The 21,682-nt window shown below is 40.8% G+C and overlaps 1 protein-coding gene across 2 annotated transcripts; it reads left to right on the forward strand.

Moving 5' to 3' along the window:
• The first annotated feature begins 3,337 nt into the window (after positions 1–3,337).
• MASTL (microtubule associated serine/threonine kinase like) lies at positions 3,338–21,518 on the forward strand. 2 transcript variants are annotated; one of them, XM_009980741.2, is made up of 12 exons: positions 3,338–3,532; positions 5,302–5,439; positions 6,886–7,025; positions 8,122–8,210; positions 9,499–9,605; positions 9,941–10,073; positions 10,643–10,815; positions 11,998–13,242; positions 15,170–15,308; positions 18,299–18,412; positions 18,501–18,602; positions 21,361–21,518. In XM_009980741.2, the coding sequence occupies exons 1-12, from the start codon at positions 3,338–3,340 to the stop codon at positions 21,516–21,518; spliced, it is 2,733 nt and encodes a 910-aa protein (XP_009979043.2). The 2 variants fall into 2 exon arrangements, with proteins under 2 accessions (XP_009979043.2, XP_086470926.1); XM_086614800.1 differs by lacking the exon at positions 3,338–3,532 and adding an exon at positions 16,751–16,765 and having other exon boundaries at positions 5,305–5,439.
• The last annotated feature ends 164 nt before the right edge of the window (positions 21,519–21,682 follow it).

The following is a 21,682-nucleotide window of genomic DNA, read 5'->3' on the forward strand; positions in this document are numbered from 1 at the left end:
CCTCCCCGTCCCCGCGGGGCAGCCGCCGCCTCGCAGCTGGCCGGGTTGGCAGCCCCTGCGCTCCCGGTGCGCCGCGTGCAGGATCAGGCCCGCAGTTACCGGGGAGGAGTGGAGTGAGGGGCAAAGCGTCCTCCCGGGCGGGCCTGTCTGCAGGGGGAGCCGGGCGGCCGGGCCGGGCAGGGCGCCGCGAACCGCCGGCACGGAAAGCAGCGAGGAGGGGCGGGGGCGCAGCCAGGCCCCAGGGATACCCAGGGCGAGGAGCAGGGAGGGCCCCGCGGGGTGCCCGCTGTCGCCCGGGGCAGCGGAGCTGCCAGGCCTGTCCCGGGGAGCAGCTGGAGCTGGGATCCTCCCGAGCTGGGATCCTCTCGCAAGTGCCAGGGAGGGGCAGTTCGTGAGAAGGGGTGATGGGTGAGGAAGGCTGGCGGCGGCGCCTGCAGTCTGCCCGCTGCGCCAGCCGCGGAGGGCCAGCAGGGCTGGCCACGGGGCGTGCTGGGGCTGTGCCTTCGTGTTGACGCCTTTGCAGAAGCAGAGGGCGCTCTGAGCCCGAGGGCCGCCTCTGAACCCCAAACACCAGCACGGCCGCTCAGACGAAGACTTCCATTGTGGGGGGGTGCGTGGGTTCGGTCACACTGTGCCCATGGCCAGACGTGCGTGGGGAGCTGCCACTGCGAGTGCAGTGCGGTGTAGCCGCCAGCTCCGCAGGGCAGCGGCGGCAGGAACACCGTCAGCGTAGCTACTGCACATGGAACAAATTCGCAAGAATGTCTGCCGTTTAGGTCACATCCCTTACAATCACTACTCAAGATGCCTTCCCGATGTACTGAAAATATTTCGCAGGGAGTTAAGAGTATACCACATGTAGAAAAAAACTTTTACAAATTAAAATATATATCAATAACCTAAATACTGTTATTCACATTCAATTAAAATGTAATTTAAATGAAGACATCACGGGCACATGCATCTACATATGGCAGAATTTGGTCTTGGATATTCATCCTTTTTCTACGCCTCATGCTATTTTTTCCATGTGCTCTCCAATTTTGGGGGGGTTTTAGTAGCATTTTCTTTCTTTCACTTGACCACTGTTTTTCCTTTCCTCACCGAAAGTGCCACCCCACACCAACTTACACAAATTTGGATCAGCGCAGCCCACAGTGCTGTCTCTCCCTGCCTTCACGTGGATCTCTTCTGTTTTCCACTAGCACTCTCATGATCACAGTCATGTGGCTCAGCTAGCTGATTTGGCAGAAACTTCATCCAACAGAAAAAAAAAACCACAAACAAACAAACCAAAAGGTGATTAACATTTACCTGGATCCACCTCATGAAGCAGTTTTCCACACAGCTGTACAAGGGCTAGTGCTGCCTCAAGGGAAGGGAGAGAACGCCTAGGTCCTCTCTCAGATGAGCTCAGGCTGTAGCGGAATACACGCTGCCTGACGGCAGAGTTTCACAACTGGTATAACCTGATGTTGGTGTCTGATGCCACCAAAAGGAGCAATCCCTCCTCTCAGCTGGGCTTCTCTGCTGAAATCGCTGCCGAGAGACAGCTAAACTAATGCTGAAGAGTTAGATGACAAATACAGCCAATGATAAATTGTATTTAATACCATTATAGGAAGCTAATTTTAAATGTTATGTTTTCTAAATTTGCTCATGAAAATGCATCTACTGCAGGGATCTGTGGGATTGCAGCACTCCTTCACAAGTACAAGCAAGGCCTCCCTGTGCATTATCAGATTATAAGTGATGTATCTCAAAGCAAAACAATGGCCTGATGAGACTAATCCACTAATAGAGACCCATAGTTCTGCACTGACCTCTACAGAGAGCTCTTTGCTGACGTAGAGATTGCAACAGAACAGCTAAGATTGGTGTGAATGAATCATGGACAGCAATGTGTATGTGAAAGCAAAGTAAAAACAATAAGGCAAGGGTTAAAACAATGAGCAAGAGCATAATTCAGAGCAGTAAAACTGGTAAACACTGAGGACCATGCTGTGTAAACAGAGCAGAAGGCCTGTGCTCTGATAAGGCACTATCACGTATGATTTGTCAGAAGACCTGTGCTCTGGGAGCAGGAGGATGACAACAAGGTCAGACCACACTGTAAATGCCATCCCTGTTCCTGCTGTCACAACAGGAAGGAATAATGTAGCCATGGAGATATCCAAAATAAGGAAACAAAGAAAATGGGGAGCAACTCTGCCTAAGATTAATGGAGGCTGAAGCAATCAAGAATTGGAGGGAAGCAACAGATCACACTATTCTAACTCCCCATCATAAAAGATCTGCCCAGAAAACAGTTTGTTATCACCAATCCAGAGGATGCCAAGAGACAGTAAGGGCTCAACAGCAATAATAAGGACTGGACAGGTAGCGTACTCCTGCACACAAGCCATCCTGGCTATGCCATTTGGACACACAACTCTTGGAGCTCGTGAATATGCAAGCGTGAGAAAATGTGAGTGAAGCATATGAGAACATTATTATGTAGGACCAAAATCAGTTGTTTATTTCTAAATGAATACTACCTTCCAGTTCCTTGATGTCTCAAACGGAGTTCTGTTCAATTCCTACACCTTCAAGCATCCCACAGAAATGACAGTCTACCTGCTCTTAGTGAGTAGCAGCCTACAGCCAAATTACAAACCTAGATGACAAATCGAGCAGCTATTAGTCAGGTCAAAGCTATGACAGGGTATCATAATGAACATTCTTAAAAAAACCCCACCACAAACCCACAGAATAAACGCTATGGAATTTTTTAATTGCTATATAAAGACAATGAGGGAATTTTTAAGGACTCCTGGTCGAGCTGGGAAGGCTGTAACGAGGCAATACAGCCCAGCCAAAGATGGTGGCAAGAGCCCATCAGAAATAGTTGCGCTAGAGCAACACTCGCGAACCTCGAAGGTTAACACTGCAGCAGCTTCACTCAGCTTGCCTGCGCCAATCGCGGACCCCTGGCTCCTGGCTGTGGGCACAACCGAGCACCCTGCTCCCCAGACACCGCCCGGTCAGCACGGCACGGGTCAGACCGGAGGGCGCACAGCACGGCGGCCTGCGCAGAACAGCAGCCACAGCGTCTCTCATGGCGGCGGCGGCGGGCGCGACTCGGGGCAGACACACGAAGCGTCCCCTGGCCGCACGGGAACGAGCCTTCCAGGCGCTGCTCCCGCCGCCGCCTCGGCGCAACCGCACCGGCTGCCGCGCGCGGAGTCTCGCGAGAGCACCGCCCTTCGTCCCCGCGCCCGCCCGTTGGCCGGCGGCGCCGCGGGGAGGGGCGCGCGCCGCTTTGAATCGGCGCGGGGCGCCAGGGCCGCGGCGCGAGATGGGGACGGTGGAGCCGGCGGCTGAGGCGCGGCCGAAGGAGGGGGGCGCCGCCGCCACAACTGCCGGTTCGAGGCGCATCGAGGTTCCCCGGCCCCCCTCCATCGAGGAGTTCACCATCGTGAAGCCCATCAGCCGCGGCGCCTTCGGGAAGGTGTACCTGGGCCGCAAGGCGGGCCGGCTCTACGCCGTGAAGGTGAGGGGCTGCGCGGGGCGTCGTCCCCCCCCCCGCCGCCCTCGGGGCCCCCGCGCTGCCGCCCTCCGCTTTCGTTTAACGCCGTGTGGGCAAAGGGCGTCCCGAGGGGAAGGGGAGGCTCCCCGGCGGCAGGCCTGCCCCGGCGGGCCCGGGGGCTGCCCGGCAGGAGCCCCCTGCCTTCCGGCGCTCGGGATGTTCTCCTGAGAGCAGCCTGGTGCCCGGGGTGCGTGCTGTGCCTCTGGCTGTGTTCAGCTTTCTCTTCCCGGTCCTGTTCGCCTGGAGGCTTTGGTCAGGAGGCATCTGGTCGTGACAACTGCTTTTAGGAGTACCTGAAGCGTCGAGGAGTCTACAAAGAGTCAGGGTGCTGTTTGCTTCTTGCTTGGGAATGCTTGTTACAATCGAATGCGTTCAACTGTCGTGCTACTGGGAGGGCGTTCTCACGCTCGTTCGCGAATGAAGAGCCTGCCTCTGAGGGTGTATAGAGAGCAAATTGCTGAGTAATCATCTCTTAAAAACTTGCATTTCTTATGTTGATACACAAGTGACTAGAAAGTAGGCCTGTCAGTAGTGAAAACTTTACCCGTGGTTTGTGTGAGCTTGACTTTGCAGTTAAAGGGTTATAACAGTACACAAGTAAAAGGAAATGTAAAAACAGTCATGTAAAATAAGCATTACTCTTCAGAGCTCTTCATGTCTGTTTACATTATTTTTATTATAAGCATTTTGAGGTGGAAGCTTTTGTGTAAATCCTTTATTGCAGTGAGACTTATGGATTATTCAAGCTGCTGAATTTAACATATGTTAAATATTTTTACAGTTAAGGTCAACACTTACATAGAAGTTATCAAATTACAGTTCTTATGTCTTGCTCTTTTTATATGTTATTAAATTCTGTTACTGAATGGTGATAGTAGCTGCAGACTCAACATTGTGTTGCGTAGAGAATGGATAAATTAAACTCACTTTAGTATCACCATGTATATCCGGACCAAAGATGTTGAAGGTAGGCAAACTTCCACCAGTGCCTGTGCAATGCTTGCCTAAATACCTACCAGCTGTGCTACTATGCATCTTCTAGTCAAGTTTAATATTAAGTGGGCATCAACATATGGTGGAGTAGTTGAATACAGGAATTAGAGCCTGATTCGCAGTTGAGCTTGTTATTTCTTCATTGTGAGTTTCATGCCTTTAAGGCTTCTCCCCAAAGAAATAAATATTTGCTGGGTGACTTGATCGTAAATTTTAAATAAAGCAAAAGTTCACTTGCTTTCTCTGCAAAGTTAAGAATCAGAGGCTGGAATAGTTGCAGTCTTGCACTTGAGGGTACCGAGATGGGGTAGCTTATTGCTGCACTCTATTTTCAAGCCTCAGGTCATTTATCTTGGCCTCTGAAGAGATGGAAAGACTTGGTCAGCGATTGTATATCTAAGCATTGAACACTTTTTCCTGTTTCCAGTTGTGTACTGTGGATAACAGGGTTAACTCAGGGCAGCTTAATTTCAGGTATAGCCTAACATTCATTTTCTAGTGGGTGTGATTGCAGTACTTATTGGTACTGTGTTTTCCATCCAGGACTGAATTAGGAGGAGAGCAATGAAAAAGATCCTCTAATAACCTGTGGTTTAAAATTCTGTCTCTATATGAAGTTATAGCTCTGTTTTATATGGGTATGCAAATTTGAAATGTAGGGATAAATGAGTTGACTAAAGAACTGCAGGTTGAGCAAAGAAAAGAACATTTATCTACTTGGTTTTTGTTTTGTTTTTCAGGTGATGAAAAAAGCAGATATGATCAACAAAAACATGGTTCACCAGGTCCAGGCAGAGAGGGATGCATTGGCTCTCAGTAAAAGTCCTTTCATTGTGCACTTATACTACTCGCTTCAGTCAGCTAATAACATCTATTTAGTGAGTAAATAAATGGCTGTGGTATTTTATGATAGTGTTGAAAATGGAGTGCAGAACTATATTCATGTCTGAAAACATATTTTTATGGTAGTGAGTGGGTGTTCCTTTTTCACTTTTGCTTTCTTCTTTCTCAGAATGGTTGAACGAGTGAAATGGCTGAACTCTTCTCTTGCTACCTTGGAGATCTTTCTACCTGTGTTCCTTTTTTTACAGGAGTGCTTTTCTAATAGCTCATCTGTCTTAGGAATATGTAGAAATCTTAGGGAAAACAAAGCAAGAAGCCATTCTGTTCAAGCAGAATCCAAGTGACTGAAAGATATACTGTGGCTCACTTAAAAGGAAATCTGTTTTACTTGTTACCTGTACTCAAAATTCATTACACTAGTTGGCCTGAATGACAAGAGGATAATGGAGTGCCAAAACCAAATGCCAGTCTACATGGAGCACTGCAGAGTGCAGTAGGACTTGAGTATGATTTTATATACTGCCTCCACATGAAGGTAGTATGGATTAAGAGTGTCTGCAAAGGGTCTAGCATAATTTGTCCGATTTGCTGTAAGCACGCACAGTGAAGAGCTTAATTAAATTCTGAGACGAGGTTGCTGTGCACTCCTACAATGTATTTTGAGTGTAAATTAAGGCTTCTTTTCCTGGAATCTCTGTTAACTGCTACAGGGAGTAGAGAAGTTCAGGGTTAAGGATTTGTAAAGGAAATGCTATAATTGTACATATGGAATAGTGTTGTATGTTGGAAAATAAGTACTGGTGATATTTCTTGACCAAAACCCCATAAATTCGTTCTTGTCACTGAAGAGTGAGTATCTGAAGCCCTACTGACTTTTCTTTTTTCTTGAATATGACAGAGACCATAATAACATATGGATTTGTATAATTTTTTGGTATATGTGTATTTTTTTTAAACACTGTTTCATCTCCTAAATGCACAGTAACTCTCACTGTATATGGTTTTGGAAATTTGCACTTATTTCACAAGGTGCAGGTCTGAATTTAATGTTGCACATGAATACTTGCAAAATAAAATCATTGAGATACCTGTTCTATGCTAATCAAAACATCAGTGGTCTTTGGATTCAGGCCTTGAGTTTCACAGACTTTTTCTAAAATATAGAAATCTTTCAGAAGTCAATTAAAATGTTGACTACAGTAGTTATTTGAAAGCTGACTACAGAAAGTAGGGCAGGCAAATAATACAAAATAAGTAAATGGTCTATTAAAAGAAAATATTTTGTGTCCTCAGTTACCTGAAGCTTTAGTTATTTTATCCAAGTGAAAGTATTGTGTGGGAAATGAAGCTCACATAAGGAAGCTTCTGTCAGCTTCTGATCTTTGAAATGATACTTTCTTAGAGGTGAAAGCTATTTTATATTTTACTTGCAAATTTGAAATGTGTTTTAAAATGTTAAATTTAAACCACTTGAATGGCAGGTGATGGAGTACCTTATCGGTGGAGATGTTAAATCTCTTCTCCATATTTATGGATATTTTGATGAAGAAATGGCTGTCAAGTATATTTCTGAAGCAGCATTGGCTCTTGACTATCTTCACAGGCATGGGATAATCCACAGGTAAAACATACTGTTTGTTGTGTGTGTTTTTTTTTTTTTTCTTACAAATAAGTTATTTGGGAGTTTGTGTTTTTAACTTTTCACTCCAACACATAACTGATGACCATTTCATAGTAACAGCTACCTCATTTGCTAGCGCTCCTGGAATGTTTGCATGTGTACACTGCAGCAATGTCATGAAACAACACCTGAAATAAAGTCTATCTATATATGAGACTTTTTACAAGGGCATGTAGTGATAGGACAAGGGGCAATGGATTTAAACTGAAAGAGGGCAGATTTAGATTGGATATAAGGAGGACATTTTTCACTCAGAGGGTGCTGAGGCACTGGAACAGGTTGCCCAGAGAAGTTGTAGATGCCCTATCCCTGGAAGTGTTCAAGGCCAGGTTGGATGAGGCTTTGGGCAACCTGGTGTAGTGGAGGGCCCCCCTGCCCATGGCAGGGGGGTTGGAACTAGATGATCTTTGGGGTCCCTTCCAACCCGAACCATTCTGTGATTCTATGTTAAGCAGACAAGTACACACTGCTTTCCCCTGCCTATGTGCTCTACTCCAGACCAGTGGTGTACTAGCAGCTATGCTGCCTTCTGGGTCCCCTCTCCCTGTGGCTTTTAAGCAACAGTTAGTTCAAGAACCCTCTGGATGCTGCAAGCATGTAACTGTAGGACAAAGGGACGCTGAATATTCTAATGCTCCTTCTGCAGTGAGAGGTCTTCGCTGCATTCAGTAGTGCTACAGAGAACACATGAGAACTTATACCAGAGGTTTGCTTCTCATGTGTAGGAGCTGCACATTAGTAAATGTTGTGATGGTAGTACTCATCAAGAACACTTGTTAAACCTACTGAAACGCAAAAACGTAAAACCACCAAAAAATGGTGGTTTTACGAGGCCTGAGGCGTTTGTACAATAATTAGTGCTAGATGTGTTTACTTGTTTTGGTGTGTTACTCCAGTTGGAATCTTCTGCTGGCTAAGAGATGTTACTGAGAAACACCTATACTCAATGTCTTGTATTGAATGTTTCTGGTTAGGTAACTTTCCTGATATTGCTGAGTTGTCTTTTTGCTGACTTCAACTATATTCATGTCTTCAGGGATCTGAAGCCAGACAATATGCTCATTTCTAATCAGGGCCATATAAAGTTGACAGACTTTGGACTCTCCAGGGTGACTCTGAACAGAGGTAAGCGTTGTCTGTATCCTTTTGTTTGTACCAGAATGTATTTTTCTGTCACATTGCCACATTCTTGAATGTTTTGCATCTCCATAGAGGGCAGCTTGCAATTAAATAAGCCCAAATGTTGTGCTAATATCTGGTTTCTGGTAGGTAAGTACTGATAAGGTACATGCCAGTAAAAGGTCTGCTCTATGCATTGCATCAGAAGCTAAAGCATTTGTTCTTTGGGACAAAGGTGTATGAAATATGATCTAGAGCCATTTCTCTTGAGGGATATGGATTTCAAAGTCTTCTATGAAGTCCACTAAGAGAATTCAAAGGGGGAATGAATAATTCAGGCTTTTTCAGGCTTTTTCTTGGTGTAATTCTGGCTATTTCTGACTTTAAGTTCATGTCTCTCTGTCCTTGTATATATTAATTTCCAGCCTGAACTGGGACCTTCCAGACATTGATGTGAGGGACAGGGGGAGGTGGCGAGTCCCTAGCAGAATGTCATAAATCAGTGCTTTAGCATACGAACATACTGTTTTCAAGTAGCAGAAAATATTGCTGAATAGTCAAATGACTGTCTGGCACAGGCAATAGACTGCAGGTCTTTAGGTGAATGGCCAGTTCCTGAACCGGTTCGCACCTCCAACCCTTTAGCCACATCAGCCAAACCAATGCTGCGCAGCACTAATTTAGTTTTTTGAGACAGCTGCTGGCAGGTACAGGTTTTTCATATAGTTAAGGGAATGTAGAAACTGTTGTCTATAGAGTCTGATTCATCGTCTTAAGAGTACAGAGGAAAACCCTAAGTATGCTGTATTTTCTGTGATATACTGCTTTAATTGATAAGTTCTGATGGGCCAGGTTATTGAGTCTAGTTGAATGTGTTATGTAAGCTATAAGCCTTTCCTCTAGTGAGGAAAAGATGGCATCTAAGGTTAAATTTGCACCTATGAAAAACTCATCTGTAGCTTTTTTTGAGATGTCCTTGGAAGAGAAGGCAGGCTTTGAATCAAATTTACCATCTTAGCCCACAGGCCATAGGCCGGAATTGCTACCTAAAACCCAAAGCTGATATCAAGTTAGAAAACGTAACACTTTCAACATAGTATGTTGGAAAAGAAATTGGACATTGGACAAGAATTGGGTATGTCTTCACTTGGATTTAGTGGCTTCTTTTGTACATTTGTTCAGTATGTGACTAAATATTTTTCCACTCTTGATAAAACTGAAGCAAATACCTGTAATCTTGCTTATTCAATATCGAAAGGAAAACATGACCTGCTTTTTTTTTGTCTATTTGTAGAGATAAACATGATAGATATCCTTACTACACCATCAATGGCAAAGCCAAAACAAGACTACTCGCGTACTCCAGGACAACTGTTGTCTCTCATCAGTTCTCTGGGTTTTGTAAGTAATTTTCACTGTCTTTGAAGTACTTCTTTCTTTTTGTTTACTTACTATCTTAAATATAATAGTATATTATATAGTGGTAAGGCTATTCTTGCTCCTCTTCTGCCAGCTGTTAGAATGATTTATTATGTGCTTCCAATATCTTGAAGTTCCAAAGTGATGACCTTGGACTATGTTTCAAATTGCTATCAGTTGAACTTCAAAATATTTGGTAAATATTTGGTCAAGCTCTGATGCAAACGTAATAAAGAATGTGTGAAGTTACACTCTCAATCCTCAATGTATTGTTCAGGCTCTATTAACTTTTAACTACGCTTCTTCCTGCTTGATAGTATACTCCAGTTGGAATGAAAATGTCAGGGCACAATTCAAGTCAATCACCTGACAATCTACATGGCATGGTTTCTCCCTTACCTACAGTCCAAAAGGAAAATACCCCTCTTTCAAGTAAATTATTCAAAACATGTGAGTATACCAAGCCTTGTACTGAGTAATTCTCTGGCTGTAAGGTTGTGGTCTTTTAATTTTATGTGAGTAGCTTGGACCCGCTTGATAAAAGGTGTGCTTCCATCAGTGTCTTGCTGTCTACCATTCCTCCAGGACTTAGGTCTGACAGTTTTTCAGATACATTACTTATGTCATCTCTTGATTATTTTATTTTCAAATGTGCAACCACTGAATTAAAAACGACCCTTTAAGATTTTACAGAAATACTGTCAGTTCTTGGCATATTTTCATTGGAAGTTACTTACTATAGCAATGTATGCTTTCATTTAAATTGTCTTATCTTGCTGCTTTCTCATTTCTAGTCTGAAATGGTGCTAATGTTCATACTGCTTTTAAGTTCTTCGTAAATCCCTACTTAAAAAAAAAAAGAGTTAATTGAACTATGCAGGAAAGATGACAAGAGAAATTATGACGTCACGTATAGCTTTCCATGACTTCTTTCAATGTGAAAGTTTGATATAGTATGAAGCTGGCTATTATATATTGCCTATTTGTATCAATGTTTGAATTTTTTTTTTCCTTTCAAGGTCTTGATACTTCTCAATTAACTCCTGTGATGCCAGTGAGAAGTTTAACTCCTACTCTACTTCAGTCAAGAAAAAGGTTTGGTACCTCCAGTGTCAGTAGTCAGTCGCACACATACTTGTCCAGTATGGAGTCAGAATGCTGCAGCAGCCCTAGGTGGGAGAAAGATGTAGAGGTCAGGACTGTTTCATCTTCCCATTAGAAATGAAAATTGGCTTGTACTTGTATACATGCTGTTGAAGATCTCCTCTACTTACTTTCCCCAGTTATTTCAAATGTAGAGAAGCCTTCCTACAGGAGAAGGAGCAGGGGTTGTAACCCTTGCAGAGTAGGAGTTTTGGATCAAACTAGTATTATTTTTTCTTCAAACAAATAGTGATCCTATACAATGTAACAGGAAAAGCAAATGCCATTTAACCTGCAGCAAGGGAGGGAAAGAGAAGGCTCCTACTGGATGGCACTGGTTTAGCCCTATTCTTCCCAAGGTGGGCAGTGCTGGGAGCGCTGGCATTTTGGAAGCTGACCTTGTCCCTATAGTTTTAGTGGCTCAGCATGCAGACAAAAGAATTTCTTTATAAGTCAGAACTTGAGAAAAAATAATAAGCAAAATACACTTCAAACTTCTACTAGCTATTAAAAACTGAAAAAGTCTAAGGTTTATATTACTGAAGGGTTTCGGACCAACTAACCTAACACCAGTAGTTATAGCTGATACAAAATACTTTCTCCTATTTTAAACTGTTAATGAAATTCTGTACAAATACAGGCCTAAAAGAAAATGCTGCTGTGCTTTTTAGTCCCTTACCACGATTCCTATTTAGATCACACACAAAAGCTTATGTTTAAAACAATTTATAATTCTTTGTTTTATCTGTCCATTTCCCAAGGCCTTGTTTTTAGTATTGTGTTACCAAAATAGTAGTAATATCAGATTTTCCTTTTGTCATCTCTGAAGTATAATATGCCACAGGGTAGTATGATAGGGTTCTTTGGTTTGGGGTTTCTTGAAAACTGAGAACTTCTGTAGCTTAACTTCTCAACATAACGTCACAAATACAACGCTAATTGCTATATTTCTTCATCTTTAGGCATTTAAAAATACCGTATTTGCTATTGTATGCTAGCAACCTTATTTTATGTTCTTAAAAAAAATATCAAATTATCCCTAATATAGTTTTGATTTTTTTTTATCGTATCAAGTTATGTTTGTCACTACTAGTGGTTATAAAGAATAAGTAATGCTTGCCAATTTGCAGTTCTTTATGGAAGTGGAAATAAGTCATTTTAAAGGACACATTTCTATAATGCTGTAATCCTATTTTTCTTGATACTCAAAACTTAATGTGCTCATTTGCAGCAAAGTGAAGATGAATTATGTTCTACAACAGGCAAAACAAGTAACAGTGGGTCAGCTCTCCTTTCAAATGTAGAATTACTGAATAGCAAAGGTACTAAAGCTTTAAAGAAAAAAGAACTTGAGTCTGACATTTCTCCCATCAGCAGCAATGATTCTGGCAGTAGGCAGAAGTTGGGAAGTCAACATTCTGATATAACAGATACTCCTGTGACTACGCTGGATGTGAAAGGCATAGTCAGAAAATGTCTTTCTGAAAATAAGATTTGGGAAGAAAAACTCTTGGTGAATACAAGAGATACAACTAATGAAACAGCAGATACTTCCTATCTACAAGAGTCACCTCCAAGGCAAAATGAGCCTGTCAAGCCTATCAAAGAGGAAGAAATTTTTGAAAAGCCAGGTGTAAAAAGAAGCTTTGAATTAGTTGACACTAGTCCTTGTCAGGAACTTAACTATGTTAAAAAAAGCAATGCAGAATATAAACGTGGCTGTCAGATCTCAGAATTTCCAGCAAACAAAAGGACGGGTTTGACTACAGAAATTCAATCCTTAATGCTTTCTGATGATGGATGCCTACCTGACGCCTGCAAAAGCAAGGAAGAAGTTAAGAGTTTTATTGGTAATGAGCAAACAGTAGAAAAATCATTTACTGAAATTATAGCCAAAAATCTAATGTGTGATCTGGATGCAGACTATGAAAAGGATGATAAAAAGGGGTATATGAACTCAAGTTTTTTAGGCACTGATGATGAAAAACCTTTAGGAATCCTCAGTGCAGATTCTGACTTATTTCCTGAAATGTCTGTTACAGAAAGCCATTTAGAAAAGCAGCTTTTAGATTTGGACAGAAGTGTTAAAGACCTCTCCTTTGAGGAATCAAAACCAGAAGGCATGCTAATAACATCACCAGAGTCTCAAGATGCCTCACGAAACGGAGAGGAAGCACATACTGTTCAGGAGTGCAAGCTGTTACCTCGTGAAGAGGATAATGACCAAAAACACAGGAAAGAAACTTATCTTGACACAGTATCTTCTCCTTCAGAAAAGATGATGGAAACACTGAATCTCTTCAAAAAAAGTGCTGTTGTTTTTCGGAGTTATAATAGTCCAATTAATGTATCCAATGTATCTGAGCCATGTAGCATGGCTTCCTTGGATATAATGGATCTTTCACCTGCTTGTAGTGGCTCTTACCCAACAGCTATTACTCCATTACAGAAAGGAAGACCATATAGGGTCTATCAGGTACGTAAGAAGACGTGTAGAAACTTTGTGCCTGTGCTAGACACTAGTGATCTGAAATTATTTCAATTGTTAATTTAGGGAAAATTGAAGTAGTTTGAGGTGGTCTGTCGAAGTGACCTTTGATAGGCTTTAACTTACTGCACTGGTGTGGCCAAAATTGTAAGAGCTGAGCAAGGCTTGTATGGCTACTGGTGTGCGTCCGGCTCAACATGGCACTGTCTGTCCAGCTCTGAGGAATCCTTTGCTCTTACAGTAAACTGGCAAAGAAAGCCTGTGCTATTTTGTCTCGTCCTACTTTCAGCACAGTGTGGTACTTCCTGTGAGTAATTATAGATGTCCTGATGTAATGGGAAGTCTTTGATTATTTTTTTTAATTGTACTTTTTTCCTGCATCCCTCCCAAGATGAACTGCAAATGCTGTTCAGCTGCTGGTAACTGCTATTGTGCCTGCTATTTTCTTTTATCCTGGTAAAAGTGACAGTGTAATGTGTACTGTCAAGTACCAGTTACAAGCCTATTGCAAAGACTGATGTAAACAGTAAGAGTTGCTTGCAGGTTATGAAGTTTTTGCTTTGACTTTTTTAATCTTTCTGATAATAAGTAAAAATCTTATTGTCCTAAAGTAAATTAAATATGAGAAAAGTAAAAGTACACTTTTCAGTCAGTGTTTCCTCTTTTGTTTTGGCATAGCTTTACAAGGCCTTCATCCTGTTAGTTAGGTTCTAGCTGTAGGATTTAAAGCTTTCTGACAGAACTGGCAGTGTGTTGGATGATTTGGTGTACTGAAAGGCAACATTCAAAATGTTATTTTTGGGAAAGCCTTTTTTTCTGATGTCTTTGAACTGCTAGCTTCTGTTTCATCTACATAAAATTTTAATTGACTATGAAACTTAGCTTGCATTCAGCTGAAATGAAGTCGGAGTAGTATGCACTTCATCTCCACAGAAATAAATGACTGATGGCATTATGTGTTTTTGTAATTTAGATTTGAACAGGAAGATACCTTTTCCACATACTTTTGTGATTCTTTTTAAAACCACATCATTGCAACCTGATTACCTGTTTTCTGTTTTAATAGTGGATTCTGTAGCTTTTGTGGCTTAGTGATAATGAATTGATCTCTGCTGCACTGAAGATGAAGTTGCAAATAAAATTGAGATATGGGAATTAAAGATATATTGAAAAATAAAAGAATGAGAGTCTCTGCAAGATAACTTTGTAGTATCTCCAGGTCATAACGTGAAATATTTAATTGCAGTAAGCCTATTGGCTATAAGAATTTATTAATCTCTTTGTAAGCCTGTATATTTTGTCTTCAAATAATGTCCCAAATTACTTTCAGAAGGCTTATGTAGCTGTAAACAGTCACTAAGTCTAACTTGAGCAGAACTTCATCTGCAGGCATTATGCAACCTATAGGATACAGGTTAAACAATACATTTTAAGTACATCTGATATGCAATATGTGAGAACTTGAGATTCTCCCTTTTATTTTACAGGTATTTGACATATATGCTTGCTTCTCATTGGCTAATATTAAGAACCCAGTGCTAAAGTTTAAGACTATTTTGACATTCTATTTAGTAGATTATCTTCAGATTTGAATTTGAAAGATTGGTTTTAGGAGTTTAAGATTGTTTGGGTGGTTGGTTTTGGGTTTTTTTTGAGGACATTGCTTGTGAATTTGACACTAGAGGAAGAACTTGGGGGAAAAGTGCCTGAAAGAGTAGGCATCAATTAACTTCAAGTTGGTTGAGATAAAGAACTGGAAGCACATTTCACACATACTTTTTCAGGGAATATGTGTTTTGTAACATGTTCTTGGCTTGAACTTAAGTATCAACTGTCACACCCATTACTAAACCTGGAGATGGGAGTCTCTGTACTTAGTAGTTTGACGTGTGGAATCTTTGTTGGGTCTTTTAAGACACCTCATCAGGGAGATGCTGGCACACCATATAGGACTCCAAAGAGTGTAAGAAGAGGAGCTGCCCCAGTAGAAGGTGAACGCATCCTAGGGACACCAGATTACCTGGCACCTGAGCTGCTTTTGACCAAGCCTCATGGTAAGACAAGAAAATGCTTGAAGGGTGATATGTTTACATCTCTAAATGTCTCCAGAGCTTTAAACCCTTCAAGTAATACAATAGTGAATTCTTTGAAAATACCTAGTGCTTAGCTCTTGCCGACATGGATGGCTGTGTTTGTTCCAGCTGCTCCCTTCATTTACTTTTTTCACATGATCAAAGGTTTTGACTGTCTAGTATAGTCTTGCCTGCTGCTAATCTAATGGCTTGGAAGCTGTGCTTAGGCAGCCTGAGACTTGTGTGTGGCTTAGGAATCACAACTTGGTCATCCTGAGTGTCCTTAAAGATTCTTGGGGGGGGAGGGGGAAATGACTTAATGAAATTTAGTATGAAAGGATTAAGCCTCCAATTATTCTTAGAATGTATTTCATGTTTATAAAGTGTTATATGCATCCAGACAAGTTTATAAAGTTGCATTAAAATCAGTTATTGAGCTGAGTCACCTCATGAAACACTTAATATTTCTGGCAGGATCTTCCATATAAGTGGACAGTAGTAGCCATCAATTTTTTTTTTTTTTTGCAAAATACTATAAGAAAATAAAATAACACAACTTTCGAAGTGCATAAATTTCTTTGGCTCAAATCCTGAGCTCCATGGAGATCAACAAAAAAGTCTGAAACGCTTTTCTGCTAACTTGCAAGAACCATTAACAAAAAATAAATGTAATATATCCTTGATACCTTTGTTGTATTTATAGTTACATTTTATTTCTGTCTCAAAAGTAGACTTCTATTTTGTACAGCTAATAGTATTAGGAAAATTGAGATCTTCATTGAGAAAACAGTGATTACTAATCTCTGGAACGGTGAGTTTCTGCTATATGCAGCCCATATACATTAACTAGAACTGCGTGAAGAGATTTAACAATTTAACTGTAACGACTAAAAGTACCAAACATATGTAGCTGTTTTGCACCTCCACTTTAGAATCCTGGCTACTTGTCAGGCATTAAAGCTGGATAATAGTTTGGAAGTGTAATCAATGCTACTTAGACAATGTGAAACTGTGTTGTGAGGTGGCTTCTGTGCAATTTATTGAGTGTCATCAGGACTTCAGTGGTAACTTGCAAAGAATCTGGAGTTTATGTCAGGAAATGTCAAGTCTCCTATTACCTTCAGCGAAGCCAGGGTTTTCTGGCTTCAGAGCTCAAGACTATCCATCACTAAATATTTCTGGTATTGTTAACTGCTTGTAAACGTAGTTGTAATCCAAAACTATAATCGTGTTAAACTATTTTATTTCTGTTTCTAACTTAGATTTAACATTGCCATCTTTCTTTATTGTTGAGTTACTACCTTAAGAAAAAACTCTGTATTCCTATGCCTTCAGAGAATCATACTTGATGTTTTAGGTTTATATTTGTTAGGGTTTTTTGCAATAATTTTAATGTTCTTGCTTCGTTGTCTTTTCATATGCAGGGACTCTGATCTGTGGTGAGTTTGCTATATACTGTGCAGAAATGGAGTGTTCAGCATAACAGTCAAAGTATAACTAGATCACAATTTCCAAGAAAATTGTTTGGGGAACAATGTTTCTATGTAGAAAGATATGTCTAATATGTGCTCCACATAATGTGTGATGCTTCCACAAAAGATGTGGGAAACATCAGTGTCACTGTGACTAGGCTATCGGAAGTCACACACGCAAGCCTATACTTCAGGAGTAAAGTCAGCTTTCTTAAGGACATGTAACAGGAAATAAACCAGAGACACCTTTTCCCATTGCTTCCTTTCACTTTATGCCATCAGTCTGAACTATTTTGTGTATTGGTGGAGAAGGCTCAGATGCTCAAGACCTGGTATTTCTGTTTCTTGCTTCAAATATAGATAGACATGATTTAGCAGGGATATGGTAGGAGTTAATCTAATCTTTAGTTAAACTTTGGGTGGGAAAAGTTGATGCTGAGACCTGTGTTACTACATTGTTCAGAGTTGTGAACTTATTAGACTTTGACTGAAGCTGTGAATATTTTAGCTGAACATCCAAGTACCTCTGACAACAGTGGATGTGATCTCACTGCTTTGATATGCTTAGCTTGGTGGGGCACTCTTACTGCTGTTAAAGTTGCTAAAAGTGCATTATATTACTAGTTATATACTTCAGTCTTCAGTATTTCTAAACTCAGTCAACAGTACATTTGAAATGGCTCAAAACACTTGTGTTCTTAACTTGGAAGTGTCTTAATATTTTTTTTTTATATGCCAGAAAAGCCAAGAAAACATTACAGTTATTCTCTTACAGTGGAGTGGGCATGGCTTAAAGATGTAGAAAGCTTAGAATGCATGTGGTGGTGTCTGGGATTGCTTTGCCTGCTTGTTTTTAAGTGGGTTAATAAGATGGGTTGGGTGGAAGGGGAAAAGTGGGGGGAAAGCCTAGAATGTGAAAAACCCAAATTATTTAATAACAGGAGAGAGAGAGCTAGTAACTACACATTGCCCTGATCAACTTCAGTGTAATGGAAAGTAATTCTAACTTCTTGCGTGCTGACTTCAATGTTTTGACATAAATTTAGACAAATGAAAATTAAGTTCAATAGTTTGAATTCTTGGAATCTTCTCAAAGAACTGAGAGAAGGATATGGGTTACAACATGGAGCATTCATCCAGGCTCTAGAGAAGTTGTTAAAGACAACTGTTCCTTACCACAAAACAATTTCATGGAGAAGTCAGCTCTTAGAGTCTCTGTGATGGGAGTTGATCATTAGATTGTTCCTAAGAGCCCCCTTGCTTTTATTGGTAAACTCTGGTATTCCCTAATGAATTAAGGAGCAGACTGGCTTTAAAAAGCCCTTTAATATATTTTTAATATTCTGCCTAATTAAGTACAACTTATTTTGTCTCTTCCTTCATTTCCAAGAAATTTTGCAGGATTTAAACACTTCAATTTCTGCCATGGCTAATCTTCAAATCTTTGCAAATATCATTAAACCTTTGTGTTGGTGTAACGACCTGAGTTTCTCTTACTAGGTTCTGCTGTAGACTGGTGGGCCCTTGGAGTTTGTCTGTTTGAGTTTCTGACTGGAATTCCACCTTTCAATGATGAAACACCAACACAAGTCTTCCAAAATATTTTGAAAAGAGGTAATCTGTTTCAGTAATCGAGGAAAGTATGTTTTTCCAACATTTATTTTATGGTTTGAGTTGCTGACTCGTGCATTTTTGTCTGTAGATATTCCCTGGCCTGAGGGTGAAGAAAAGCTATCTGATAATGCCCAAAACACCATAGATATGCTTCTAACAATTGACAGTACTAAGAGAGCTGGACTGAAGGGTTAGTATTAAAATTCTCTTGTGTTCTTTGCAACTAATTCAAAATTTCAAAGTGACGATATCCTCCTCCCAAAACTGAAGACTAATAGACTTTAATTTAGGATGCACATATAGTGCTGAACCCTTAAGGTGTGGTATTTTCTGTATGTATTTTGGGATTTTTGCCCTTTTGAATGAGGAAATGTTGGGGGAATGGGATTTTTTTTTTTATTGACCTTTTGTTTTGCTTTAATATTGTTTTGCTATGGATGTTTGGTGTTTGACATCTGACATACCAAAGCTCACTCTTATCTAACTCAGTAACAGGTATTTGTTTTTTTTTATCCTAACTGATTTTAGGAATTTTGATTAAAAGCCTATAGTTTGGGAGAGAAACCTCTGACAAAAGTTAAAGGAGCATTCTCTTAGGAATATGTCTGTCTTTACTGAATGTACAGAGGAACACAGAGTTAGACAATACATACTATACAAAGTCTATATAATTATTTTCCCTTGTAGAAGGCCTTAAACATTTGCTGTTGTAGCAGTGACTATATTTTATTTAAAAAAAAAAAATGAGAACATGAAGGAAGCTTAGTAAGATGTTTTGGGAAAAGAAGAAGAAATCTTAGCGGAACTGCCCAAGAAATCACTAGAGAAGGAAATTATTACGGAAATACTTATAAAGAGGATAAAGGCTAGAAGCTGAAACCAGGCCAAAGCAAATTAGAGAAGGCACATGTATAGGCACACTATGAATGAAGATTGTGATGTCAACGGGGAATTCTGTGGCTCTTCAATGTCTCGCAAAAAGCATCTAATGTCTTAATTTGAAAGTGTTTTACTTAAACCCAAGTTATTGTCCCTATTCCTGGATATTAGAGTGAAATCTAGAGGGGGCCTACAGGAAAGCTGGAGAGGGACTTTTTGCAAGGGCATGTAGTGATAGGACAAGGGGCAATGGCTTTAAACTGAAAGAGGGGAGATTTCAATTAGCTAGAAGGAAGAAATTCTTCACTCTTAGGGTGATGAGGCACAGGAACAGGTTGCCCAGAGAAGTTGTGGATGCTCCATCCCTGGAAGTTCAAGGACAGATTGGATGAGGCTTTGAGCAACCTGGTGTAGTGGAGGGTTTCCCTGCCCATGGCAGGGATGATCTTTGAGGTCCCTTCCAACCCAAATGCTTCTGTGGCTTCTGTGTCTTTGTTCATTATTCATAGAAATATAAACTAGATGACATAATGGTTTCTTTCAATCTAAAGTTCTTGGAAATCCATTGTCAGGACCTTTAACTCTATCTGATGTCTTTATCCCATTTATAGGCCACTGAAGTGAAGTTGGATGAGTAGCTTTCAGGACAATCATTAAGTTTTCCTCATTGTAATTCAGTTTCCATGACTCTGTCGTCTTCTCCCCCCTCCCAACACACATGCTTTCCTGTTCTCTTTCTTCATCATGAAGCCTCATTTACTGAGAAATCCCAGTTATGTCATGTCCTAGTGCTGTGAGTTCAGTTTTTCCAGATAAGAGAAGCTGTAAGGTACCGTTTGGTGGAGAATACTGGCATCCAAAGTTTGGGGTTTTTTTTTTACCCTCCTCTTCAGAGGCATGGGCAGGAGCTGACTGCCAGCTATGGTACATGTTAGTACTTCCTTTCCAAAGTCACTGAAGTGTGGTTACCTTTTCAGCTGAAGACAGCTTTCAGGATGTGAGAACTTTCTTAAGAGCAGAACTACGTACAGTTCTGAGATAATGGATCTGTGCAGTGTCCTGCTGCATGCATAGTTGCTGAAGCTGTTAGAAGGAGTTAGAAGATTCACCCTCTTATTTATTGCCTTTTGTCTAAAATAAACTTTAATGTGATATTATTATTTGATTAGGAAATGTAGAAATAATAAACAAGTTTTAATATCTTACTGTCAATCGGTATGTGCTTAGAATTAAAATTTGTAGTGAGTATTTGTCTTGGTTGAACTTCCACCTCCTTCTAAATGTGATTTTTACCTGTCCTATTACTTTTTTCTATTTGCTTTTGATTTTTGTGATGCAGGTGATAAAAACACAGGTTTGTATTATGCTCAGCTGAAAAGGTGCTTTCCTGGATTGAATCAAAGTAGCAAAGCCACTTTGAGGGAGTGGTGTTTCCAGGTTACGCAAAAGAGACGCTGGATCCTGCATGCCAGGAAGTCACTTTCTAGTCAGAATGGACAGGGCAGAGAAGTTCTCCTTGAATCAGAAAGTCTTGTAGCTTGGTTAGTTGTCTCGCCTTCAGGCTGGGAAAGAGGGATCTTGTGGTCTGTGATAACTTCACCATAAGCGTTTAGATTTTTGTCTGGTGCTAGGCTGAAGGGAGCTGTACAAAGCAGAGGAGGACTGCTCCATGAGGTAGCAAAAGGCAGGTGGCCTGGAGCAAAACAGGGTGGGAGTGAGTGACTCCAACATGTCTACTCAGCACAGAACCTTGCCAAAATGAGAAGCAGACTTTGAAGCGATGCTTAAAATTTCTGTGGTGCCCTACCATGGAAATGGCCCTAGGACCCCTCTGATCCACTGTATGTGTTGTATAGAATAGGTTCTCCAGCTCAGGGAAGGCGGTTAGTTGGCACAACAATCGTTTGATCCCACTGAGGTTGGGGTAATAAAAACCTCATTGCAATTTGTACTTTTGTGAATTTCCAAACCAGCGAAATAGAGCAAATCTACTGACATCAAGGGAACAAGGTGATTATGGCGCTTGGACAAAAGGAAGTTCCTGATGCTTATATGAACTTCTGTTTCAGAACTGAAACATCACCCCCTCTTTCATGGTGTGGACTGGGATAATCTACAGAATCAAACTATGCCGTTTATACCTCAGCCAGATGATGAAACAGATACCTCTTACTTTGAAGCTAGGAATAATGCTCAGCACCTGACTGTGTCTGGATTTAGCTTATAGCATCAAGATAAGTGAACTTTCTCCATGTTTTTGCACACTTACAGGCTGTTCTATAACACTAGTTTGGTCTTGACTAAGTTTCCTTGCCAAATCTAGAGTGTGTTTTAAGTTATCAATCTGTTTTTTATTATTGTATCATTTATTCTAAAGTGAAACTACTGTAT

This window comes from Tauraco erythrolophus, chromosome 7 (assembly GCF_009769465.1).
Source record: "Tauraco erythrolophus isolate bTauEry1 chromosome 7, bTauEry1.pri, whole genome shotgun sequence".
NCBI lineage: Eukaryota > Metazoa > Chordata > Aves > Musophagiformes > Musophagidae > Tauraco > Tauraco erythrolophus.

What these genes read in the sequence shown, in the direction of transcription:
- MASTL (XM_009980741.2), top strand. Translation starts at nt 3,338, where the DNA reads ATGGGGACGGTGGAGCCGGCGGCTGAGGCGCGGCCGAAGGAGGGGGGC. An exon ending in CCAAAATATTTTGAAAAGAG is followed by an intron (nt 18,413 to 18,500) that starts GTAATCTGTTTC and finishes TTTTGTCTGTAG; the next exon opens with ATATTCCCTGGCCTGAGGGT. An exon ending in TAAGAGAGCTGGACTGAAGG is followed by an intron (nt 18,603 to 21,360) that starts GTTAGTATTAAA and finishes CTTCTGTTTCAG; the next exon opens with AACTGAAACATCACCCCCTC.